Here is a 27,500-nt window from a genome sequence, read left to right as displayed (position 1 = left end):
CTGCTGTTTACTGTTTAGTATCTACTATCTGCTGTATACTGTTTAGTATCTACTATCTGCTGTTTACTGTTTAGTATCTACTATCTGCTGTTTACTGTTTAGTATCTACTATCTGCTGTTTACTGTTTAGTATCTACTATCTGCTGTTTACTGTTTAGTATCTACTATCTGCTGTTTACTGTTTAGTATCTACTATCTGCTGTTTACTGTTTAGTATCTACTATCTGCTGTTTACTGTTTAGTATCTACTATCTGCTGTTTACTGTTTAGTATCTACTATCTGCTGTTTACTGTTTAGTATCTACTATCTGCTGTTTACTGTTTAGTATCTACTATCTGCTGTTTACTGTTTAGTATCTACTATCTGCTGTATACTGTTTAGTACCTACTATCTGCTGTATACTGTTTAGTATCTACTATCTGCTGTTTACTGGTTAGTATCTACTATCTGCTGTATACTGTTTAGTATCTACTATCTGCTGTATACTGTTTAGTATCTACTATCTGTGCTGTATACTGTTTAGTACCTACTATCTGCTGTATACTGTTTAGTATCTACTATCTGCTGTATACTGTTTAGTATCTACTATCTGCTGTTTACTGTTTAGTACCTACTATCTGGGTGTAAAAGTGGACTCAGACCTTAAATTTGACAGCCAGATTAAAGCTGTGGTGAAGTCTAGTTTTTTCCAGTTAAGGCAGCTGGCAAAAATTAAACCAGTCCTTCAGAGACAGCAATTTGAGACAGTAATCCACGCCTTTGTGACCACTAGGCTGGACTACTGTAATGCACTGTATATGGGGGTTAGTGGGTCCTCCATTGCGCGTCTTCAACTGGTTCAAAATGCTGCTGCACGTCTTTTAACTGGCACAAGCAAGTATGAGCACATCTCACCTATTTTAGCTTCACTTCACTGGCTGCCTGTCCATTTTAGGATTCATTTTAAAATTCTTTTATTTTCTTTTAAAGCCTTAAATGGACTTGCCCCTCCTTACCTTTCTGAATTGCTGCACCCCTACATGCCTAGCCGATCTCTCAGGTCAGCTGACCAGCTGCTCCTGACAGTCCCTAAAGCTAGGCTTAAGCTCAGAGGGGACCGAGCTTTTGCTATTGCTGCTCCAAGGCTTTGGAATGGGCTGCCGCTGCACATTAGGCAGGCTTCTTCTCTATCTCGTTTTAAAACTCTTCTTAAAACCTACTTCTTTTCTTTGGCTTTTACCCCCACGTAGAGTGTTGATTTTATGTGTTTTATGTGACTGTATTTGTTTTATGTGTACACATGCATATTTTTATATATTTTTATTTATTTGTTATCTCTATTTTACTCTCTTGTGCAGCACTTTGGAAACCTTGTGTTTGTTTAAACTTGTGCTATATAAATAAAGTGGATTGGATTGGATTGGATACTATCTGCTGTTTACTGTTTAGTATCTACTATCTGTGCTGTTTACTGTTTAGTATCTACTATCTGCTGTATACTGTTTAGTATCTACTATCTGCTGTATACTGTTTAGTACCTACTATCTGCTGTATACTGTTTAGTGCCCACTATCTGCTGTTTACTGTTTAGTATCTACTATCTGCTGTATACTGTTTAGTATCTACTATCTGCTGTATACTGTTTAGTATCTACTATCTGCTGTATACTGTTTAGGATCTACTATCTGCTGTATACTGTTTAGTACCTACTATCTGTGCTGTTTACTGTTTAGTATCTACTATCTGCTGTATACTGTTTAGGATCTACTATCTGCTGTTTACTGTTTAGTATCTACTATCTGCTGTATACTGTTTAGGATCTACTATCTGCTGTTTACTGTTTAGTATCTACTATCTGCTGTATACTGTTTAGTACCTACTATCTGCTGTATACTGTTTAGTATCTACTATCTGCTGTATACTGTTTAGGATCTACTATCTGCTGTATACTGTTTAGTATCTACTATCTGCTGTTTACTGTTTAGTATCTACTATCTGCTGTATACTGTTTAGGATCTACTATCTGCTGTATACTGTTTAGTACCTACTATCTGCTGTTTACTGTTTAGTATCTACTATCTGCTGTATACTGTTTAGTACCTACTATCTGCTGTTTACTGTTTAGTATCTACTATCTGCTGTTTACTGTTTAGTATCTACTATCTGTGCTGTTTACTGTTTAGTATCTACTATCTGCTGTATACTGTTTAGTATCTACTATCTGCTGTATACTGTTTAGTACCTACTATCTGCTGTATACTGTTTAGTGCCCACTATCTGCTGTTTACTGTTTAGGATCTACTATCTGCTGTATACTGTTTAGTATCTACTATCTGCTGTATACTGTTTAGTATCTACTATCTGCTGTATACTGTTTAGGATCTACTATCTGCTGTATACTGTTTAGTATCTACTATCTGCTGTTTACTGTTTAGTATCTACTATCTGCTGTTTACTGTTTAGTATCTACTATCTGCTGTATACTGTTTAGTATCTACTATCTGCTGTTTACTGTTTAGTATCTACTATCTGCTGTATACTGTTTAGTATCTACTATCTGCTGTTTACTGTTTAGTATCTACTATCTGTGCTGTTTACTGTTTAGTATCTACTATCTGCTGTATACTGTTTAGGATCTACTATCTGCTGTTTACTGTTTAGTATCTACTATCTGCTGTATACTGTTTAGGATCTACTATCTGCTGTTTACTGTTTAGTATCTACTATCTGCTGTATACTGTTTAGTACCTACTATCTGCTGTATACTGTTTAGTATCTACTATCTGCTGTATACTGTTTAGGATCTACTATCTGCTGTATACTGTTTAGTATCTACTATCTGCTGTTTACTGTTTAGTATCTACTATCTGCTGTATACTGTTTAGGATCTACTATCTGCTGTATACTGTTTAGTACCTACTATCTGCTGTTTACTGTTTAGTATCTACTATCTGCTGTATACTGTTTAGTACCTACTATCTGCTGTTTACTGTTTAGTATCTACTATCTGCTGTTTACTGTTTAGTATCTACTATCTGCTGTTTACTGTTTAGGATCTACTATCTGCTGTATACTGTTTAGTATCTACTATCTGCTGTATACTGTTTAGGATCTACTATCTGCTGTTTACTGTTTAGTATCTACTATCTGCTGTTTACTGTTTAGGATCTACTATCTGCTGTATACTGTTTAGGATCTACTATCTGCTGTATACTGTTTAGTACCCACTATCTGCTGTATATTGTTTAGTATCTACTATCTGCTGTTTACTGTTTAGTATCTACTATCTGCTGTATACTGTTTAGTACCTACTATCTGCTGTTTACTGTTTAGTATCAACTATCTGCTGTTTACTGTTTAGTACCTACTATCTGCTGTTTACTGTTTAGTATCTACTATCTGCTGTTTACTGTTTAGTATCTACTATCTGCTGTATACTGTTTAGTACCTACTGTTCAGTAGGCAGATATTTGTTCCGACTTCTTCTGATTCATTCAGTAAGGAAGTGGCGTCATTAACGTTACCTGAGCCGGCCACATTCACCCGTTTAAAAAAAAAAAAAGAATTGTTTATCTTTATTCAAGAAGAGTAATGCTCATATACAGTCAGGTAAACAAAAAACAATATCACAATGTAAATCAAGTAAAAGATTAAATAACTAAATAACATACAGTACATAAAGAACAAAGTAAAGACAGTAATATACAGAATATAAAATAAACCAATAAAGACACATTTAAATAGTGAAATCATTATTTAAATAGAGGAGGAAAGGTTTTATAATAATGCAGTTATTTGATATATTTTCTGTTGTTAATTAAAAGTAGTGATTTCAGTCGGGACTTTAACTCTAGATTAAAAATTAATTAAATTAATCCACGCTCGTTTGTTTTGATTTGGAGGCGGACGTGACGTGACGATTTACATTTAATTTCAGCATTGTGGGTAAAATACAATTCATTTCCTGAAAGGATTCATCCGATCCATACTGCATAAAACCCGGAAGTTAGTATCCATACTGAAATGTTCGGTATACTGAGGTGGACCAAAAAAATGACCACTGAATGACCACGAGAGTTCAGTCTACTGAAACTCCTACTGAAAAGTACTGACTACTGAACTGTGACTATTATATTATATTATATTGTAAAGTACTGACTACTGAACTGTGGATATTATATTATATTATATTATATTATAAAGTACTGACTACTGAACTGTGACTATTATATTATATTATATTATATTATATTATATTATAAAGTACTGACTACTAAACTGTGACAATTCGGAAAGGGCCCGCGTTTTAAAAACTACAGGTTCTACTTCCTGTTTGAGTCAGTGTTTTACAAACTACAAGTTCTACTTCCTGTTTGAGTCAGTGTTTTACAAACTACAAGTTCTACTTCCTGTTTGAGTCAGTGTTGAACAAATTACAGGTTCTACTTCCTGTTTGAGTCAGTGTTGAAAAAACTACAGGTTCTACTTCCTGTTTGAGTCAGTGTTGAACAAACTACAAGTTCTACTTCCTGTTTGAGTTAGTGTGCTCCAAACTACAGGTTCTACTTCCTGTTTGAGTCAGTGTTGAACAAACTACAGGTTCTACTTCCTGTTTGAGTCAGTGTTTTACAAACTACAAGTTCTACTTCCTGTTTGAGTCAGTGTTTTACAAATTACAGGTTCTACTTCCTGTTTGAGTTAGTGTTTTACAAACTACAGGTTCTAATTCCTGTTTGAGTCAGTGTTTTACAAACTACAGGTTCTACTTCCTGTTTGAGTCAGTGTTTTACAAACTACAGGTTCTACTTCCTGTTTGAGTCAGTGTTGAACACATTACAGGTTCCACTTCCTGTTTGAGTCAGTGATGAACACATTACAGGTTCCACTTCCTGTTTGAGTCAGTGTTGAACAAATTACAAGTTCCACTTCCTGTTTGAGTTAGTGTGCTACAAACTACAGGTTCTACTTCCTGTTTGAGTCAGTGTTTTACAAATTACAGGTTCTACTTCCTGTTTGAGTCAGTGTTGAACAAACTACAGGTTCTACTTCCTGTTTGAGTTAGTGTGCTACAAACTACAGGTTCTACTTCCTGTTTGAGTTAGTGTGCTACAAACTACAGGTTCTACTTCCTGTTTGAGTTAGTGTTTTACAAATTACAAGTTCTACTTCCTGTTTCAGTCAGTGTTTTAGAAACTACAGGTTCGACTTCCTGTTTGAGTCAGTGTTTTACAAACTACAGGTTCTAATTCCTGTTTCAGTCAGTGTTTTACAAATTACACGTTCTACTTCCTGTTTGAGTCAGTGTTGAACAAACTACCGGTTCTACTTCCTGTTTGAGTCAGTGTTTTACAAATTACAGGTTCTACTTCCTGTTTGAGTCAGTGTTGAACAAACTACATGTTCTACTTCCTGTTTGAGTTAGTGTGCTACAAACTACAGGTTCTACTTCCTGTTTGAGTAAGTGTGCTACAAACTACAGGTTCTACTTCCTGTTTGAGTCAGTGTTTTACAAATTACACGAACTACTTCCTGTGTGAGTCAGTGTGCTACAAACTACAGGTTCTACTTCCTGTTTAGTCAGTCTTTGACAAACTACAGGTTCTACTTCCTGTTTGAGTCAGTGTGCCACAAACTACAAGTTATACTTCCTGTTTGAGTCAGTGTGCTACAAACTACTGGTTCTACTTCCTGTTTGAGTCAGTGTGCTCCAAACTACAAGTTCTACTTCCTGTTTGAGTCAGTGTTTTACAAATTACACGAACTACTTCCTGTTTAGTCAGTCTTTGACAAACTACAGGTTCTACTTCCTGTTTGAGTTAGTGTGCTCCAAAATACAGGTTCTACTTCCTGTTTAGTCAGTGTGCTACAAACTACAGGTTCTACTTCCTGTTTAGTCAGTCTTTGACAAACTACAGGTTCTACTTCCTGTTTGAGTCAGTGTGCCACAAACTACAAGTTATACTTCCTGTTTGAGTCAGTGTGCTACAAACTACTGGTTCTACTTCCTGTTTGAGTCAGTGTGCTCCAAACTACAAGTTCTACTTCCTGTTTGAGTCAGTGTTTTACAAATTACACGAACTACTTCCTGTTTAGTCAGTCTTTGACAAACTACAGGTTCTACTTCCTGTTTGAGTTAGTGTGCTCCAAAATACAGGTTCTACTTCCTGTTTAGTCAGTGTGCTACAAACTACAGGTTCTACTTCCTGTTTAGTCAGTCTTTGACAAACTACAGGTTCTACTTCCTGTTTGAGTCAGTGTGCCACAAACTACAAGTTATACTTCCTGTTTGAGTCAGTGTGCTACAAACTACTGGTTCTACTTCCTGTTTGAGTCAGTGTGCTCCAAACTACAAGTTCTACTTCCTGTTTGAGTCAGTGTTTTACAAATTACACGAACTACTTCCTGTTTGAGTCAGTCTTTGACAAACTACAGGTTCTACTTCCTGTTTGAGTCAGTGTGCTACAAACTACAGGTTCTACTTCCTGTTTGAGTTAGTGTGCTACAAACTACAGGTTCTACTTCCTGTTTGAGTCAGTGTGCCACAAACTACAAGTTATACTTCCTGTTTGAGTCAGTGTTTTACAAATTACAGGTTCTACTTCCTGTTTGAGTCAGTGTTGAACAAACTACAAGTTCTACTTCCTGTTTGAGTCAGTGTTTTACAAACTACAAGTTCTACTTCCTGTTTGAGTCAGTGTTTTACAAACTACTGGTTCTACTTCCTGTTTGAGTCAGTGTGCTCCAAACTACAAGTTCTACTTCCTGTTTGAGTCAGTGTTTTACAAATTACACGAACTACTTCCTGTTTGAGTCAGTCTTTGACAAACTACAGGTTCTACTTCCTGTTTGAGTCAGTGTGCTACAAACTACAGGTTCTACTTCCTGTTTGAGTCAGTGTGCTACAAACTACAGGTTCTACTTCCTGTTTGAGTCAGTGTGCTACAAACTACAGGTTCTACTTCCTGTTTGAGTCAGTGTTTTACAAATTACAGGTTCTACTTCCTGTTTGAGTCAGTGTTGAACAAACTACAAGTTCTACTTCCTGTTTGAGTCAGTGTTTTACAAACTACAAGTTCTACTTCCTGTTTGAGTCAGTGTTTTACAAACTACAGGTTCTACTTCCTGTTTGAGTCAGTGTTTAACAAATTACATGAACTACTTCCTGTTTGAGTCAGTGTTTTACAAATTACAGGTTCTATTTCCTGTTTGAGTCAGTGTTTTACAAACTACAGGTTCTATTTCCTGTTTGAGTCAGTGTTTTACAAATTACAGGTTCTACTTCCTGTTTGAGTCAGTGTTTTACAAACTACAGGTTCTACTTCCTGTTTGAGTCAGTGTTGAACAAATTACAGGTTCTACTTCCTGTTTGAGTCAGTGTTTTACAAACTACAGGTTCTACTTCCTGTTTGAGTTAGTGTGCTAGAAACTACAGGTTCTACGTCCTGTTTGAGTTAGTGTTTTACAAACTACAGGTTCTACTTCCTGTTTGAGTCAGTGTTGAACAAATTACAGGTTCTACTTCCTGTTTGAGTCAGTGTTTTAAAAACTACAGGTTCTACTTCCTGTTTGACTTAGTGTGCTACAAACTACAGGTTCTACTTCCTGTTTGAGTCAGTGTTTTACAAACTACAGGTTCTACTTCCTGTTTGAGTCTGTGTTTTACAAACTACAAGTTCTACTTCCTGTTTGAGTCAGTGTTTTACAAATTACAGGTTCTACTTCCTGTTTCAGTCAGTGTTATACAAACTACAGGTTCTACTTCCTGTTTGAGTTAGTGTGCTACAAACTACAGGTTCTACTTCCTGTTTGAGTTAGTGTTTTACAAACTACAGGTTCTACTTCCTGTTTGAGTCAGTGTTTTACAAACTACAGGTTCTATTTTCTGTTTGAGTCAGTGTTTTACAAACTACGAGTTCTACTTCCTGTTTGAGTCAGTGTTTTACAAATTACAGGTTCTACTTCCTGTTTCAGTCAGTGTGCTCCAAACTACAAGTTCTACTTCCTGTTTGAGTCAGTGTTTTACAAACTACAAGTTCTACTTCCTGTTTGAGTCAGTGTTGAACCAACTACAGGTTCTACTTCCTGTTTGAGTCAGTGTTTTACAAATTACAGGTTTTACTTCCTGTTTCAGTCAGTGTTTTACAAACTACAGGTTCTACTTCCTGTTTGAGTCAGTGTTTTACAAACTACAGGTTCTATTTCCTGTTTGAGTCAGTGTTTTACAAACTACAAGTTCTACTTCCTGTTTGAGTCAGTGTTTTACAAATTACAGGTTCTACTTCCTGTTTGAGTCAGTGTTTTACAAACTACAAGTTCTACTTCCTGTTTGAGTCAGTGTTTTACAAACTACAAGTTCTACTTCCTGTTTGAGTCAGTGTTGAACCAACTACAGGTTCTACTTCCTGTTTGAGTCAGTGTTTTACAAATTACAGGTTCTACTTCCTGTTTCAGTCAGTGTTTTACAAACTACAGGTTCTACTTCCTGTTTGAGTCAGTGTTTTACAAACTACAGGTTCTATTTCCTGTTTGAGTCAGTGTTGAACAAATTACAGGTTCTACTTCCTGTTTGAGTCAGTGTTTTACAAACTACAGGTTCTATTTCCTGTTTGAGTTAGTGTGCTACAAACTACAGGTTCTACTTCCTGTTTGAGTCAGTGTTTTACAAACTACAGGTTCTACTTCCTGTTTGAGTCTGTGTTTTACAAACTACAAGTTCTACTTCCTGTTTGAGTCAGTGTTTTACAAATTACAGGTTCTACTTCCTGTTTCAGTCAGTGTTATACAAACTACAGGTTCTACTTCCTGTTTGAGTTAGTGTGCTACAAACTACAGGTTCTACTTCCTGTTTGAGTCAGTGTTTTACAAACTACAGGTTCTATTTTCTGTTTGAGTCAGTGTTTTACAAACTACGAGTTCTACTTCCTGTTTGAGTCAGTGTTTTACAAATTACAGGTTCTACTTCCTGTTTCAGTCAGTGTGCTCCAAACTACAAGTTCTACTTCCTGTTTGAGTCAGTGTTTTACAAACTACAAGTTCTACTTCCTGTTTGAGTCAGTGTTGAACCAACTACAGGTTCTACTTCCTGTTTGAGTCAGTGTTTTACAAATTACAGGTTTTACTTCCTGTTTCAGTCAGTGTTTTACAAACTACAGGTTCTACTTCCTGTTTGAGTCAGTGTTTTACAAACTACAGGTTCTATTTCCTGTTTGAGTCAGTGTTTTACAAACTACAAGTTCTACTTCCTGTTTGAGTCAGTGTTTTACAAATTACAGGTTCTACTTCCTGTTTGAGTCAGTGTTTTACAAACTACAAGTTCTACTTCCTGTTTGAGTCAGTGTTTTACAAACTACAAGTTCTACTTCCTGTTTGAGTCAGTGTTGAACCAACTACAGGTTCTACTTCCTGTTTGAGTCAGTGTGCTACAAACTACTGGTTCTACTTCCTGTTTGAGTCAGTGTGCTCCAAACTACAAGTTCTACTTCCTGTTTGAGTCAGTGTTTTACAAATTACAGGTTCTACTTCCTGTTTGAGTCAGTGTTTTACAAACTACAAGTTCTACTTCCTGTTTGAGTCAGTGTTTTACAAACTACAAGTTCTACTTCCTGTTTGAGTCAGTGTTGAACCAACTACAGGTTCTACTTCCTGTTTGAGTCAGTGTGCTACAAACTACTGGTTCTACTTCCTGTTTGAGTCAGTGTGCTCCAAACTACAAGTTCTACTTCCTGTTTGAGTCAGTGTTTTACAAATTACACGAACTACTTCCTGTTTAGTCAGTCTTTGACAAACTACAGGTTCTACTTCCTGTTTGAGTTAGTGTGCTCCAAAATACAGGTTCTACTTCCTGTTTAGTCAGTGTGCTACAAACTACAGGTTCTACTTCCTGTTTAGTCAGTCTTTGACAAACTACAGGTTCTACTTCCTGTTTGAGTCAGTGTGCCACAAACTACAAGTTATACTTCCTGTTTGAGTCAGTGTGCTACAAACTACTGGTTCTACTTCCTGTTTGAGTCAGTGTGCTCCAAACTACAAGTTCTACTTCCTGTTTGAGTCAGTGTTTTACAAATTACACGAACTACTTCCTGTTTGAGTCAGTCTTTGACAAACTACAGGTTCTACTTCCTGTTTGAGTCAGTGTGCTACAAACTACAGGTTCTACTTCCTGTTTGAGTCAGTGTGCTACAAACTACAGGTTCTACTTCCTGTTTGAGTCAGTGTGCTACAAACTACAGGTTCTACTTCCTGTTTGAGTCAGTGTTTTACAAATTACAGGTTCTACTTCCTGTTTGAGTCAGTGTTGAACAAACTACAAGTTCTACTTCCTGTTTGAGTCAGTGTTTTACAAACTACAAGTTCTACTTCCTGTTTGAGTCAGTGTTTTACAAACTACAGGTTCTACTTCCTGTTTGAGTCAGTGTTTAACAAATTACATGAACTACTTCCTGTTTGAGTCAGTGTTTTACAAATTACAGGTTCTATTTCCTGTTTGAGTCAGTGTTTTACAAACTACAGGTTCTATTTCCTGTTTGAGTCAGTGTTTTACAAATTACAGGTTCTACTTCCTGTTTGAGTCAGTGTTTTACAAACTACAGGTTCTACTTCCTGTTTGAGTCAGTGTTGAACAAATTACAGGTTCTACTTCCTGTTTGAGTCAGTGTTTTACAAACTACAGGTTCTACTTCCTGTTTGAGTTAGTGTGCTAGAAACTACAGGTTCTACGTCCTGTTTGAGTTAGTGTTTTACAAACTACAGGTTCTACTTCCTGTTTGAGTCAGTGTTGAACAAATTACAGGTTCTACTTCCTGTTTGAGTCAGTGTTTTAAAAACTACAGGTTCTACTTCCTGTTTGACTTAGTGTGCTACAAACTACAGGTTCTACTTCCTGTTTGAGTCAGTGTTTTACAAACTACAGGTTCTACTTCCTGTTTGAGTCTGTGTTTTACAAACTACAAGTTCTACTTCCTGTTTGAGTCAGTGTTTTACAAATTACAGGTTCTACTTCCTGTTTCAGTCAGTGTTATACAAACTACAGGTTCTACTTCCTGTTTGAGTTAGTGTGCTACAAACTACAGGTTCTACTTCCTGTTTGAGTTAGTGTTTTACAAACTACAGGTTCTACTTCCTGTTTGAGTCAGTGTTTTACAAACTACAGGTTCTATTTTCTGTTTGAGTCAGTGTTTTACAAACTACGAGTTCTACTTCCTGTTTGAGTCAGTGTTTTACAAATTACAGGTTCTACTTCCTGTTTCAGTCAGTGTGCTCCAAACTACAAGTTCTACTTCCTGTTTGAGTCAGTGTTTTACAAACTACAAGTTCTACTTCCTGTTTGAGTCAGTGTTGAACCAACTACAGGTTCTACTTCCTGTTTGAGTCAGTGTTTTACAAATTACAGGTTTTACTTCCTGTTTCAGTCAGTGTTTTACAAACTACAGGTTCTACTTCCTGTTTGAGTCAGTGTTTTACAAACTACAGGTTCTATTTCCTGTTTGAGTCAGTGTTTTACAAACTACAAGTTCTACTTCCTGTTTGAGTCAGTGTTTTACAAATTACAGGTTCTACTTCCTGTTTGAGTCAGTGTTTTACAAACTACAAGTTCTACTTCCTGTTTGAGTCAGTGTTTTACAAACTACAAGTTCTACTTCCTGTTTGAGTCAGTGTTGAACCAACTACAGGTTCTACTTCCTGTTTGAGTCAGTGTTTTACAAATTACAGGTTCTACTTCCTGTTTCAGTCAGTGTTTTACAAACTACAGGTTCTACTTCCTGTTTGAGTCAGTGTTTTACAAAATACAGGTTCTATTTCCTGTTTGAGTCAGTGTTGAACAAATTACAGGTTCTACTTCCTGTTTGAGTCAGTGTTTTACAAACTACAGGTTCTATTTCCTGTTTGAGTTAGTGTGCTACAAACTACAGGTTCTACTTCCTGTTTGAGTCAGTGTTTTACAAACTACAGGTTCTACTTCCTGTTTGAGTCTGTGTTTTACAAACTACAAGTTCTACTTCCTGTTTGAGTCAGTGTTTTACAAATTACAGGTTCTACTTCCTGTTTCAGTCAGTGTTATACAAACTACAGGTTCTACTTCCTGTTTGAGTTAGTGTGCTACAAACTACAGGTTCTACTTCCTGTTTGAGTTAGTGTTTTACAAACTACAGGTTCTACTTCCTGTTTGAGTCAGTGTTTTACAAACTACAGGTTCTATTTTCTGTTTGAGTCAGTGTTTTACAAACTACGAGTTCTACTTCCTGTTTGAGTCAGTGTTTTACAAATTACAGGTTCTACTTCCTGTTTCAGTCAGTGTGCTCCAAACTACAAGTTCTACTTCCTGTTTGAGTCAGTGTTTTACAAACTACAAGTTCTACTTCCTGTTTGAGTCAGTGTTGAACCAACTACAGGTTCTACTTCCTGTTTGAGTCAGTGTTTTACAAATTACAGGTTTTACTTCCTGTTTCAGTCAGTGTTTTACAAACTACAGGTTCTACTTCCTGTTTGAGTCAGTGTTTTACAAACTACAGGTTCTATTTCCTGTTTGAGTCAGTGTTTTACAAACTACAAGTTCTACTTCCTGTTTGAGTCAGTGTTTTACAAATTACAGGTTCTACTTCCTGTTTGAGTCAGTGTTTTACAAACTACAAGTTCTACTTCCTGTTTGAGTCAGTGTTTTACAAACTACAAGTTCTACTTCCTGTTTGAGTCAGTGTTGAACCAACTACAGGTTCTACTTCCTGTTTGAGTCAGTGTTTTACAAATTACAGGTTCTACTTCCTGTTTCAGTCAGTGTTTTACAAACTACAGGTTCTACTTCCTGTTTGAGTCAGTGTTTTACAAACTACAGGTTCTATTTCCTGTTTGAGTTAGTGTGCTACAAACTACAGGTTCTACTTCCTGTTTGAGTCAGTGTTTTACAAACTACAGGTTCTACTTCCTGTTTGAGTCAGTGTTTTACAAACTACAGGTTCTACTTCCTGTTTGAGTTAGTGTTTTACAAACTACAGGTTCCACTTCCTGTTTCAGTCAGTGTTGAACAAATTACAGTTTCTACTTCTTGTTTGAGTCAGTGTTTTACAAACTACAGGTTCTACTTCCTGTTTGAGTTAGTGTGCTACAAACTACAGGTTCTACTTCCTGTTTGAGTTAGTGTTTTACAAACTACAAGTTCTACTTCCTGTTTGAGTCAGTGTTTTACAAACTACAGGTTCTACTTCCTGTTTGAGTCAGTGTTGAAAAAATTACAAGTTCTACTTCCTGTTTGAGTCAGTGTTTTACAAACTACAAGTTCTACTTCCTGTTTGAGTCAGTGTTTTACAAATTACAGGTTCTACTTCCTGTTTGAGTCAGTGTTGAACAAATTACAGGTTCCACTTCCTGTTTGAGTCAGTGTTGAACAAACTACAAGTTCTACTTCCTGTTTGAGTTAGTGTGCTCCAAACTACAGGTTCTACTTCCTGTTTGAGTCAGTGTTGAACAAACTACAGGTTCTACTTCCTGTTTGAGTCAGTGTTTTACAAACTACAAGTTCTACTTCCTGTTTGAGTCAGTGTTTTACAAACTACAGGTTCTACTTCCTGTTTGAGTTAGTGTTTTACAAACTACAGGTTCTAATTCCTGTTTGAGTCAGTGTTTTACAAACTACAGGTTCTACTTCCTGTTTGAGTCAGTGTTTTACAAACTACAGGTTCTACTTCCTGTTTGAGTCAGTGTTGAACACATTACAGGTTCCACTTCCTGTTTGAGTCAGTGTTGAACACATTACAGGTTCCACTTCCTGTTTGAGTCAGTGTTGAACAAATTACAAGTTCCACTTCCTGTTTGAGTTAGTGTGCTACAAACTACAGGTTCTACTTCCTGTTTGAGTCAGTGTTTTACAAATTACAGGTTCTACTTCCTGTTTGAGTCAGTGTTGAACAAACTACAGGTTCTACTTCCTGTTTGAGTTAGTGTGCTACAAACTACAGGTTCTACTTCCTGTTTGAGACAGTGTGCTACAAACTACAAGTTCTACTTCCTGTTTGAGTCAGTGTTTTACAAACTACAAGTTCTACTTCCTGTTTGAGTCAGTGTTGAACCAACTACAGGTTCTACTTCCTGTTTGAGTCAGTGTTTTACAAATTACAGGTTTTACTTCCTGTTTCAGTCAGTGTTTTACAAACTACAGGTTCTACTTCCTGTTTGAGTCAGTGTTTTACAAACTACAGGTTCTATTTCCTGTTTGAGTCAGTGTTTTACAAACTACAAGTTCTACTTCCTGTTTGAGTCAGTGTTTTACAAATTACAGGTTCTACTTCCTGTTTGAGTCAGTGTTTTACAAACTACAAGTTCTACTTCCTGTTTGAGTCAGTGTTTTACAAACTACAAGTTCTACTTCCTGTTTGAGTCAGTGTTGAACCAACTACAGGTTCTACTTCCTGTTTGAGTCAGTGTTTTACAAATTACAGGTTCTACTTCCTGTTTCAGTCAGTGTTTTACAAACTACAGGTTCTACTTCCTGTTTGAGTCAGTGTTTTACAAAATACAGGTTCTATTTCCTGTTTGAGTCAGTGTTGAACAAATTACAGGTTCTACTTCCTGTTTGAGTCAGTGTTTTACAAACTACAGGTTCTATTTCCTGTTTGAGTTAGTGTGCTACAAACTACAGGTTCTACTTCCTGTTTGAGTCAGTGTTTTACAAACTACAGGTTCTACTTCCTGTTTGAGTCTGTGTTTTACAAACTACAAGTTCTACTTCCTGTTTGAGTCAGTGTTTTACAAATTACAGGTTCTACTTCCTGTTTCAGTCAGTGTTATACAAACTACAGGTTCTACTTCCTGTTTGAGTTAGTGTGCTACAAACTACAGGTTCTACTTCCTGTTTGAGTTAGTGTTTTACAAACTACAGGTTCTACTTCCTGTTTGAGTCAGTGTTTTACAAACTACAGGTTCTATTTTCTGTTTGAGTCAGTGTTTTACAAACTACGAGTTCTACTTCCTGTTTGAGTCAGTGTTTTACAAATTACAGGTTCTACTTCCTGTTTCAGTCAGTGTGCTCCAAACTACAAGTTCTACTTCCTGTTTGAGTCAGTGTTTTACAAACTACAAGTTCTACTTCCTGTTTGAGTCAGTGTTGAACCAACTACAGGTTCTACTTCCTGTTTGAGTCAGTGTTTTACAAATTACAGGTTTTACTTCCTGTTTCAGTCAGTGTTTTACAAACTACAGGTTCTACTTCCTGTTTGAGTCAGTGTTTTACAAACTACAGGTTCTATTTCCTGTTTGAGTCAGTGTTTTACAAACTACAAGTTCTACTTCCTGTTTGAGTCAGTGTTTTACAAATTACAGGTTCTACTTCCTGTTTGAGTCAGTGTTTTACAAACTACAAGTTCTACTTCCTGTTTGAGTCAGTGTTTTACAAACTACAAGTTCTACTTCCTGTTTGAGTCAGTGTTGAACCAACTACAGGTTCTACTTCCTGTTTGAGTCAGTGTTTTACAAATTACAGGTTCTACTTCCTGTTTCAGTCAGTGTTTTACAAACTACAGGTTCTACTTCCTGTTTGAGTCAGTGTTTTACAAACTACAGGTTCTATTTCCTGTTTGAGTTAGTGTGCTACAAACTACAGGTTCTACTTCCTGTTTGAGTCAGTGTTTTACAAACTACAGGTTCTACTTCCTGTTTGAGTCAGTGTTTTACAAACTACAGGTTCTACTTCCTGTTTGAGTTAGTGTTTTACAAACTACAGGTTCCACTTCCTGTTTCAGTCAGTGTTGAACAAATTACAGTTTCTACTTCTTGTTTGAGTCAGTGTTTTACAAACTACAGGTTCTACTTCCTGTTTGAGTTAGTGTGCTACAAACTACAGGTTCTACTTCCTGTTTGAGTTAGTGTTTTACAAACTACAAGTTCTACTTCCTGTTTGAGTCAGTGTTTTACAAACTACAGGTTCTACTTCCTGTTTGAGTCAGTGTTGAAAAAATTACAAGTTCTACTTCCTGTTTGAGTCAGTGTTTTACAAACTACAAGTTCTACTTCCTGTTTGAGTCAGTGTTTTACAAATTACAGGTTCTACTTCCTGTTTGAGTCAGTGTTGAACAAATTACAGGTTCCACTTCCTGTTTGAGTCAGTGTTGAACAAACTACAAGTTCTACTTCCTGTTTGAGTTAGTGTGCTCCAAACTACAGGTTCTACTTCCTGTTTGAGTCAGTGTTGAACAAACTACAGGTTCTACTTCCTGTTTGAGTCAGTGTTTTACAAACTACAAGTTCTACTTCCTGTTTGAGTCAGTGTTTTACAAACTACAGGTTCTACTTCCTGTTTGAGTTAGTGTTTTACAAACTACAGGTTCTAATTCCTGTTTGAGTCAGTGTTTTACAAACTACAGGTTCTACTTCCTGTTTGAGTCAGTGTTTTACAAACTACAGGTTCTACTTCCTGTTTGAGTCAGTGTTGAACACATTACAGGTTCCACTTCCTGTTTGAGTCAGTGTTGAACAAATTACAAGTTCCACTTCCTGTTTGAGTTAGTGTGCTACAAACTACAGGTTCTACTTCCTGTTTGAGTCAGTGTTTTACAAATTACAGGTTCTACTTCCTGTTTGAGTCAGTGTTGAACAAACTACAGGTTCTACTTCCTGTTTGAGTTAGTGTGCTACAAACTACAGGTTCTACTTCCTGTTTGAGACAGTGTGCTACAAACTACAGGTTCTACTTCCTGTTTGAGTTAGTGTTTTACAAATTACAAGTTCTACTTCCTGTTTCAGTCAGTGTTTTAGAAACTACAGGTTCGACTTCCTGTTTGAGTCAGTGTTTTACAAACTACAGGTTCTACTTCCTGTTTCAGTCAGTGTTTTACAAATTACACGTTCTACTTCCTGTTTGAGTCAGTGTTGAACAAACTACCGGTTCTACTTCCGGTTTGAGTCAGTGTTTTACAAATTACAGGTTCTACTTCCTGTTTGAGTCAGTGTTGAACAAACTACAGGTTCTACTTCCTGTTTGAGTTAGTGTGCTACAAACTACAGGTTCTACTTCCTGTTTGAGTCAGTGTTTTACAAATTACAGGTTCTACTTCCTGTTTGAGTCAGTGTTTTACAAACTACAGGTTCTACTTCCTGTTTGAGTCAGTGTTGAACACATTACAGGTTCCACTTCCTGTTTGAGTCAGTGTTGAACACATTACAGGTTCCACTTCCTGTTTGAGTCAGTGTTGAACAAATTACAAGTTCCACTTCCTGTTTGAGTTAGTGTGCTACAAACTACAGGTTCTACTTCCTGTTTGAGTCAGTGTTTTACAAATTACAGGTTCTACTTCCTGTTTGAGTCAGTGTTGAACAAACTACAGGTTCTACTTCCTGTTTGAGTTAGTGTGCTACAAACTACAGGTTCTACTTCCTGTTTGAGTTAGTGTGCTACAAACTACAGGTTCTACTTCCTGTTTGAGTTAGTGTTTTACAAATTACAAGTTCTACTTCCTGTTTCAGTCAGTGTTTTAGAAACTACAGGTTCGACTTCCTGTTTGAGTCAGTGTTTTACAAACTACAGGTTCTACTTCCTGTTTGAGTCAGTGTTTTACAAATTACACGTTCTACTTCGTGTTTGAGTCAGTGTTGAAAAAACTACCGGTTCTACTTCCTGTTTGAGTCAGTGTTTTACAAATGACAGGTTCTACTTCCTGTTTGAGTCAGTGTTGAACAAACTACAGGTTCTACTTCCTGTTTGAGTTAGTGTGCTACAAACTACAGGTTCTACTTCCTGTTTGAGTCAGTGTTTTACAAATTACAGGTTCTACTTCCTGTTTGAGTCAGTGTTGAACAAACTACAGGTTCTACTTCCTGTTTGAGTTAGTGTGCTACAAACTACAGGTTCTACTTCCTGTTTGAGTAAGTGTGCTACAAACTACAGGTTCTACTTCCTGTTTGAGTCAGTGTTTTACAAATTACACGAACTACTTCCTGTGTGAGTCAGTGTGCTACAAACTACAGGTTCTACTTCCTGTTTGAGTCAGTGTTTTACAAATTACACGAACTACTTCCTGTGTGAGTCAGTGTGCTACAAACTACAGGTTCTACTTCCTGTTTAGTCAGTCTTTGACAAACTACAGGTTCTACTTCCTGTTTGAGTTAGTGTTTTACAAACTACACATTCTACTTCCTGTTTGAGTTAGTGTTTTACAAACTACACATTCTACTTCCTGTTTGAGTCAGTGTTGAACAAATTAGAGGTTCTACTTCCTGTTTGAGTCAGTGTTTTACAAACTACAGGTTCTATTTCCTGTTTGAGTCAGTGTTTTACAAACTACAAGTTCTACTTCCTGTTTGAGTCAGTGTTTTACAAATTACAGGTTCTACTTCCTGTTTGAGTCAGTGTTTTACAAACTACAAGTTCTACTTCCTGTTTGAGTCAGTGTTTTACAAACTACAAGTTCTACTTCCTGTTTGAGTCAGTGTTGAACCAACTACAGGTTCTACTTCCTGTTTGAGTCAGTGTTTTACAAATTACAGGTTCTACTTCCTGTTTCAGTCAGTGTTTTACAAACTACAGGTTCTACTTCCTGTTTGAGTCAGTGTTTTACAAACTACAGGTTCTATTTCCTGTTTGAGTTAGTGTGCTACAAACTACAGGTTCTACTTCCTGTTTGAGTCAGTGTTTTACAAACTACAGGTTCTACTTCCTGTTTGAGTCAGTGTTTTACAAACTACAGGTTCTACTTCCTGTTTGAGTTAGTGTTTTACAAACTACAGGTTCCACTTCCTGTTTCAGTCAGTGTTGAACAAATTACAGTTTCTACTTCTTGTTTGAGTCAGTGTTTTACAAACTACAGGTTCTACTTCCTGTTTGAGTTAGTGTGCTACAAACTACAGGTTCTACTTCCTGTTTGAGTTAGTGTTTTACAAACTACAAGTTCTACTTCCTGTTTGAGTCAGTGTTTTACAAACTACAGGTTCTACTTCCTGTTTGAGTCAGTGTTGAAAAAATTACAAGTTCTACTTCCTGTTTGAGTCAGTGTTTTACAAACTACAAGTTCTACTTCCTGTTTGAGTCAGTGTTTTACAAATTACAGGTTCTACTTCCTGTTTGAGTCAGTGTTGAACAAATTACAGGTTCCACTTCCTGTTTGAGTCAGTGTTGAACAAACTACAAGTTCTACTTCCTGTTTGAGTTAGTGTGCTCCAAACTACAGGTTCTACTTCCTGTTTGAGTCAGTGTTGAACAAACTACAGGTTCTACTTCCTGTTTGAGTCAGTGTTTTACAAACTACAAGTTCTACTTCCTGTTTGAGTCAGTGTTTTACAAACTACAGGTTCTACTTCCTGTTTGAGTTAGTGTTTTACAAACTACAGGTTCTAATTCCTGTTTGAGTCAGTGTTTTACAAACTACAGGTTCTACTTCCTGTTTGAGTCAGTGTTTTACAAACTACAGGTTCTACTTCCTGTTTGAGTCAGTGTTGAACACATTACAGGTTCCACTTCCTGTTTGAGTCAGTGTTGAACACATTACAGGTTCCACTTCCTGTTTGAGTCAGTGTTGAACAAATTACAAGTTCCACTTCCTGTTTGAGTTAGTGTGCTACAAACTACAGGTTCTACTTCCTGTTTGAGTCAGTGTTTTACAAATTACAGGTTCTACTTCCTGTTTGAGTCAGTGTTGAACAAACTACAGGTTCTACTTCCTGTTTGAGTTAGTGTGCTACAAACTACAGGTTCTACTTCCTGTTTGAGACAGTGTGCTACAAACTACAGGTTCTACTTCCTGTTTGAGTTAGTGTTTTACAAATTACAAGTTCTACTTCCTGTTTCAGTCAGTGTTTTAGAAACTACAGGTTCGACTTCCTGTTTGAGTCAGTGTTTTACAAACTACAGGTTCTACTTCCTGTTTCAGTCAGTGTTTTACAAATTACACGTTCTACTTCCTGTTTGAGTCAGTGTTGAACAAACTACCGGTTCTACTTCCGGTTTGAGTCAGTGTTTTACAAATTACAGGTTCTACTTCCTGTTTGAGTCAGTGTTGAACAAACTACAGGTTCTACTTCCTGTTTGAGTTAGTGTGCTACAAACTACAGGTTCTACTTCCTGTTTGAGTCAGTGTTTTACAAATTACAGGTTCTACTTCCTGTTTGAGTCAGTGTTTTACAAACTACAGGTTCTACTTCCTGTTTGAGTCAGTGTTGAACACATTACAGGTTCCACTTCCTGTTTGAGTCAGTGTTGAACACATTACAGGTTCCACTTCCTGTTTGAGTCAGTGTTGAACAAATTACAAGTTCCACTTCCTGTTTGAGTTAGTGTGCTACAAACTACAGGTTCTACTTCCTGTTTGAGTCAGTGTTTTACAAATTACAGGTTCTACTTCCTGTTTGAGTCAGTGTTGAACAAACTACAGGTTCTACTTCCTGTTTGAGTTAGTGTGCTACAAACTACAGGTTCTACTTCCTGTTTGAGTTAGTGTGCTACAAACTACAGGTTCTACTTCCTGTTTGAGTTAGTGTTTTACAAATTACAAGTTCTACTTCCTGTTTCAGTCAGTGTTTTAGAAACTACAGGTTCGACTTCCTGTTTGAGTCAGTGTTTTACAAACTACAGGTTCTACTTCCTGTTTGAGTCAGTGTTTTACAAATTACACGTTCTACTTCGTGTTTGAGTCAGTGTTGAAAAAACTACCGGTTCTACTTCCTGTTTGAGTCAGTGTTTTACAAATGACAGGTTCTACTTCCTGTTTGAGTCAGTGTTGAACAAACTACAGGTTCTACTTCCTGTTTGAGTTAGTGTGCTACAAACTACAGGTTCTACTTCCTGTTTGAGTCAGTGTTTTACAAATTACAGGTTCTACTTCCTGTTTGAGTCAGTGTTGAACAAACTACAGGTTCTACTTCCTGTTTGAGTTAGTGTGCTACAAACTACAGGTTCTACTTCCTGTTTGAGTAAGTGTGCTACAAACTACAGGTTCTACTTCCTGTTTGAGTCAGTGTTTTACAAATTACACGAACTACTTCCTGTGTGAGTCAGTGTGCTACAAACTACAGGTTCTACTTCCTGTTTGAGTCAGTGTTTTACAAATTACACGAACTACTTCCTGTGTGAGTCAGTGTGCTACAAACTACAGGTTCTACTTCCTGTTTAGTCAGTCTTTGACAAACTACAGGTTCTACTTCCTGTTTGAGTTAGTGTTTTACAAACTACACATTCTACTTCCTGTTTGAGTTAGTGTTTTACAAACTACACATTCTACTTCCTGTTTGAGTCAGTGTTGAACAAATTAGAGGTTCTACTTCCTGTTTGAGTCAGTGTTTTACAAACTACAGGTTCTACTTCCTGTTTGAGTTAGTGTGCTACAAACTACAGGTTCTACTTCCTGTTTGAGTTAGTGTTTTACAAACTATAGGTTCCACTTCCTGTTTCAGTCAGTGTTGAACAAATTACAGTTTCTACTTCCTGTTTGAGTCAGTGTTTTACAAACTACAGGTTCTACTTCCTGTTTGAGTTAGTGTGCTACAAACTACAGGTTCTACTTCCTGTTTGAGTTAGTGTGCTACAAACTACAGGTTCTACTTCCTGTTTGAGTTAGTGTTTTACAAACTACAGGTTCCACTTCCTGTTTCAGTCAGTGTTGAACAAATTACAGTTTCTACTTCTTGTTTGAGTCAGTGTTTTACAAACTACAGGTTCTACTTCCTGTTTGAGTTAGTGTGCTACAAACTACAGGTTCTACTTCCTGTTTGAGTTAGTGTTTTACAAACTACAAGTTCTACTTCCTGTTTGAGTCAGTGTTTTACAAACTACAGGTTCTACTTCCTGTTTGAGTCAGTGTTGAAAAAATTACAAGTTCTACTTCCTGTTTGAGTCAGTGTTTTACAAACTACAAGTTCTACTTCCTGTTTGAGTCAGTGTTTTACAAATTACAGGTTCTACTTCCAGTTTGAGTCAGTGTTGAACAAACTACAGGTTCTACTTCCTGTTTAGTCAGTCTTTGACAAACTACAGGTTCTACTTCCTGTTTGAGTTAGTGTTTTACAAACTACACATTCTACTTCCTGTTTGAGTTAGTGTTTTACAAACTACACATTCTACTTCCTGTTTGAGTCAGTGTTGAACAAATTAGAGGTTCTACTTCCTGTTTGAGTCAGTGTTTTACAAACTACAGGTTCTACTTCCTGTTTGAGTTAGTGTGCTACAAACTACAGGTTCTACTTCCTGTTTGAGTTAGTGTTTTACAAACTATAGGTTCCACTTCCTGTTTCAGTCAGTGTTGAACAAATTACAGTTTCTACTTCCTGTTTGAGTCAGTGTTTTACAAACTACAGGTTCTACTTCCTGTTTGAGTTAGTGTGCTACAAACTACAGGTTCTACTTCCTGTTTGAGTTAGTGTGCTACAAACTACAGGTTCTACTTCCTGTTTGAGTTAGTGTTTTACAAACTACAGGTTCCACTTCCTGTTTCAGTCAGTGTTGAACAAATTACAGTTTCTACTTCTTGTTTGAGTCAGTGTTTTACAAACTACAGGTTCTACTTCCTGTTTGAGTTAGTGTGCTACAAACTACAGGTTCTACTTCCTGTTTGAGTTAGTGTTTTACAAACTACAAGTTCTACTTCCTGTTTGAGTCAGTGTTTTACAAACTACAGGTTCTACTTCCTGTTTGAGTCAGTGTTGAAAAAATTACAAGTTCTACTTCCTGTTTGAGTCAGTGTTTTACAAACTACAAGTTCTACTTCCTGTTTGAGTCAGTGTTTTACAAACTACAGGTTCTACTTCCAGTTTGAGTCAGTGTTGAACAAACTACAGGTTCTACTTCCTGTTTAGTCAGTCTTTGACAAACTACAGGTTCTACTTCCTGTTTGAGTTAGTGTTTTACAAACTACACATTCTACTTCCTGTTTGAGTTAGTGTTTTACAAACTACACATTCTACTTCCTGTTTGAGTCAGTGTTGAACAAATTAGAGGTTCTACTTCCTGTTTGAGTCAGTGTTTTACAAACTACAGGTTCTACTTCCTGTTTGAGTTAGTGTGCTACAAACTACAGGTTCTACTTCCTGTTTGAGTTAGTGTTTTACAAACTATAGGTTCCACTTCCTGTTTCAGTCAGTGTTGAACAAATTACAGTTTCTACTTCCTGTTTGAGTCAGTGTTTTACAAACTACAGGTTCTACTTCCTGTTTGAGTTAGTGTGCTACAAACTACAGGTTCTACTTCCTGTTTGAGTTAGTGTGCTACAAACTACAGGTTCTACTTCCTGTTTGAGTTAGTGTTTTACAAACTACAGGTTCCACTTCCTGTTTCAGTCAGTGTTGAACAAATTACAGTTTCTACTTCTTGTTTGAGTCAGTGTTTTACAAACTACAGGTTCTACTTCCTGTTTGAGTTAGTGTGCTACAAACTACAGGTTCTACTTCCTGTTTGAGTTAGTGTTTTACAAACTACAAGTTCTACTTCCTGTTTGAGTCAGTGTTTTACAAACTACAGGTTCTACTTCCTGTTTGAGTCAGTGTTGAAAAAATTACAAGTTCTACTTCCTGTTTGAGTCAGTGTTTTACAAACTACAAGTTCTACTTCCTGTTTGAGTCAGTGTTTTACAAATTACAGGTTCTACTTCCAGTTTGAGTCAGTGTTGAACAAATTACAGGTTCTACTTCCTGTTTGAGTCAGTGTTTTACAAACTACAGGTTCTACTTCCTGTTTGAGTTAGTGTGCTACAAACTACAGGTTCTACTTCCTGTTTGAGTTAGTGTTTTACAAACTACACGTTCTACTTCCTGTTTGAGTCAGTGTTGAACAAATTACAGGTTCTACTTCCTGTTTGAGTCAGTGTTTTACAAACTACAGGTTCTACTTCCTGTTTGAGTTAGTGTTTTACAAACTATAGGTTCCACTTCCTGTTTCAGTCAGTGTTGAACAAATTACAGTTTCTACTTCCTGTTTGAGTCAGTGTTTTACAAACTACAGGTTCTACTTCCTGTTTGAGTTAGTGTGCTACAAACTACAGGTTCTACTTCCTGTTTGAGTTAGTGTGCTACAAACTACAGGTTCTACTTCCTGTTTGAGTTAGTGTTTTACAAACTACAGGTTCTAATTCCTGTTTGAGTTAGTGTTTTACAAACTACAGGTTCTACTTCCTGTTTGAGTCAGTGTTTTACAAATTACAGGTTCTACTTCCTGTTTCAGTCAGTGTTTTACAAACTCTAGGTTCTACTTCCTGTTTGAGTCAGTGTGCTACAAACTACAGGTTCTACTTCCTGTTTGAGTCAGTGTTTTACAAACTACAGGTTCCACTTCCTGTTTCAGTCAGTGTTGAACAAATTACAGTTTCTACTTCCTGTTTGAGTCAGTGTTTTACAAACTACAGGTTCTACTTCCTGTTTGAGTTAGTGTGCTACAAACTACAGGTTCTACTTCCTGTTTGAGTTAGTGTTTTACAAACTACAGGTTCTACTTCCTGTTTGAGTCAGTGTTTTACAAACTACAGGTTCTATTTCCTGTTTGAGTCAGTGTTTTACAAACTACAAGTTCTACTTCCTGTTTGAGTCAGTGTTTTACAAATTACAGGTTCTACTTCCTGTTTGAGTCAGTGTTTTACAAACTACAGGTTCTACTTCCTGTTTGAGTCAGTGTTTTACAAACTACAGGTTCTACTTCCTGTTTGAGTTAGTGTTTTACAAACTACAGGTTCCACTTCCTGTTTCAGTCAGTGTTGAACAAATTACAGTTTCTACTTCCTGTTTGAGTCAGTGTTGAACAAACTACAGGTTCTACTTCCTGTTTGAGTTAGTGTGCTACAAACTACAGGTTCTACTTCCTGTTTGAGTTAGTGTTTTACAAACTACAGGTTCTACTTCCTGTTTGAGTCAGTGTTTTACAAACTACAGGTTCTATTTCCTGTTTGAGTCAGTGTTTTACAAACTACAAGTTCTACTTCCTGTTTGAGTCAGTGTTTTACAAACTACAAGTTCTACTTCCTGTTTGAGTCAGTGTGCTACAAACTAGAAGTTCTACTTCCTGTTTGAGTCAGTGTTTTACAAATTACACGAACTACTTCCTGTTTGAGTCAGTGTGCTACAAACTACTGGTTCTACTTCCTGTTTGAGTCAATGTGCTACAAACTACAGGTTCGACTTCCTGTTTGAGTCAGTGTGCTACAAACTACAAGTTCTACTTCCTGTTTGAGTCAGTGTTTTACAAATTACACGAACTACTTCCTGTTTGAGTCAGTCTTTGACAAACTACAGGTTCTACTTCCTGTTTGAGTCAGTGTGCTCCAAACTACAGGTTCTACTTCCTGTTTGAGTCAGTGTGCCACAAACTACAAGTTATACTTCCTGTTTGAGTCAGTGTGCTCCAAACTACAAGTTCTACTTCCTGTTTGAGTCAGTGTTTTACAAATTACACGAACTACTTCCTGTTTGAGTCAGTCTTTGACAAACTACAGGTTCTACTTCCTGTTTGAGTCAGTGTGCTACAAACTACAGGTTCTACTTCCTGTTTGAGTTAGTGTGCTACAAACTACAGGTTCTACTTCCTGTTTGAGTCAGTGTTTTACAAGTTCTACTTCCTGTTTGAGGAGCAGGTCATTCTGCTGGATCGATGTGAAGACTCACCTTCAGCATCCTGATCTCCCTCGTGGCGATCTTCCTGATGATCGGGTCGTCCTCTGACTCCACAAACTTCTTGATGGCGACGATCTGTCCCGTGTCTTTGTTCCTGCACTTGAAGACGACACCGTACGAGCCCTCGCCGATCTTTCCAATCTTCTCATACTTCTCCATCCTCAGGACGGACCGGAAGACATCCAAGGACTGAGGGGACGGGACTTTCCTCTGCAGAGAGGAGACAGAGGAGGAGACGTTAGAGAGGAGGAGACAGAGGAAGAGATAGAGGAGGAGACTTTAGAGAGGAGGAGACAGAGGAGGAGACGTTAGAGAGGAGGAGACTTTAGAGAGGAGGAGACAGAGGAGGAGACTTTAGTGAGGAGGAGACTTTAGAGAGGAGGAGACAGAGGAGGAGACTTTAGTGAGGAGGAGACTTTAGAGAGGAGGAGACAGAGGAGGAGACTTTAGAGAGGAGGAGACAGAGGAGGAGACGTTAGAGAGGAGGAGACAGAGGAGGAGACTTTAGAGAGGAGGAGACAGAGGAGGAGACTTTAGTGAGGAAGAGACTTTAGAGAGGAGGAGACAGAGGAGGAGACTTTAGAGAGGAGGAGACAGAGGAGGAGACGTTAGAGAGGAGGAGACAGAGGAGGAGACTTTAGAGAGGAGGAGACAGAGGAGGAGACAGAGGAGGAGACGTTAGAGAGGAGGAGACAGAGGAGGAGAGAGAGGAGGAGACAGAGGAGGAGACAGAGGAGGAGACGTTAGAGAGGAGGAGACTTTAGAGTGGAGGAGACAGAGGTGGAGACAGAGGAGGAGACTTTAGAGAGGAGGAGACAGAGGAGGAGACGTTAGAGAGGAGGAGACAGAGGAGGAGACTTTAGAGAGGAGGAGACAGAGGAGGAGACTTTAGTGAGGAGGAGACTTTAGAGAGGAGGAGACAGAGGAGGAGACTTTAGAGAGGAGGAGACAGAGGAGGAGACGTTAGAGAGGAGGAGACAGAGGAGGAGACTTTAGAGAGGAGGAGACAGAGGAGGAGACAGAGGAGGAGACGTTAGAGAGGAGGAGACAGAGGAGGAGAGAGAGGAGGAGACAGAGGAGGAGACAGAGGAGGAGACGTTAGAGAGGAGGAGACTTTAGAGAGGAGGAGACAGAGGAGGAGACATAGGAGGAGACGTTAGAGAGGAAGAGACAGAGGAGGAGACAGAGGAAGAGACTTTAGAGAGGAAGAGACTTTAGAGAGGAGGAGACAGAGGAGGAGACAGAGGAGGAGACTTTAGAGAGGAGGAGACAGAGGAGGAGACAGAGGAGGAGACTTTAGAGAGGAGGAGACAGAGGAGGAGACGTTAGAGAGGAGGAGACAGAGGAGGAGAGAGAGGAGGAGACTTTAGAGAGGAGGAGACAGAGGAGGAGACAGAGGAGGAGACTTTAGAGAGGAGGAGACAGAGGAGGAGACAGAGGAGGAGACGTTAGAGAGGAGGAGACAGAGGAGGAGACAGAGGAGGAGACAGAGGAGGAGACTTTAGAGAGGAGGAGACTTTAGAGTGGATGAGAAAGAGGTGGAGACAGAGGAGGAGACAGAGGAGGAGACGTTAGAGAGGAAGAGACAGAGGAGGAGACAGAGGAGGAGACTTTAGAGAGGAGGAGACAGAGGAGGAGACAGAGGAGGAAACTTTAGAGAGGAGGAGACAGAGGAGGAGAGAGAGGAGGAGACAGAGGAGGATACAGAGGAGGAGACTTTAGAGAGGAGGAGACTTTAGAGTGGATGAGACAGAGGTGGAGACAGAGGAGGAGACAGAGGTGGAGACTTTAGAGAGGAGGAGACAGAGGAGGAGACAGAGGAGGAGACAGAGGAGGAGACTTTAGAGAGGAGGAGACAGAGGAGGAGACAGAGGAGGAGACGTTAGAGAGGAGGAGACAGAGGAGGAGAGAGAGGAGGAGACAGAGGAGGAGACTTTAGAGAGGAGGAGACTTAAGA

The 27,500-nt window shown here is 38.1% G+C and overlaps 1 protein-coding gene across 3 annotated transcripts in view; it reads right to left on the bottom strand.

Annotated features, from left to right (window-relative positions):
• The window catches only part of cdkl1 (cyclin dependent kinase like 1 (CDC2 related kinase)), a 54,375-nt gene that overhangs the window by 14,884 nt on the left and 11,991 nt on the right, over window positions 1–27,500 (bottom strand). The window contains exon 2 of one of the 3 annotated variants that reach the window (XM_061062810.1): window positions 25,535–25,696. In XM_061062810.1, coding sequence (XP_060918793.1) covers window positions 25,535–25,543 — 9 coding nt within the window. In that variant the 5' untranslated portion in view covers window positions 25,544–25,696. Of the gene's footprint in view, window positions 1–25,534; window positions 25,703–27,500 lie in introns of those variants that run through there. The other 2 variants (XM_061062809.1, XM_061062808.1) reach the window with 2 other exon arrangements.

This window comes from Labrus mixtus, chromosome 18 (genome assembly GCF_963584025.1).
Source record: "Labrus mixtus chromosome 18, fLabMix1.1, whole genome shotgun sequence".
Lineage (NCBI taxonomy): Eukaryota > Metazoa > Chordata > Actinopteri > Labriformes > Labridae > Labrus > Labrus mixtus.
Note: the sequence above shows the minus strand (reverse complement) of the source record. Positions and strands in the feature narration are given on the sequence as shown.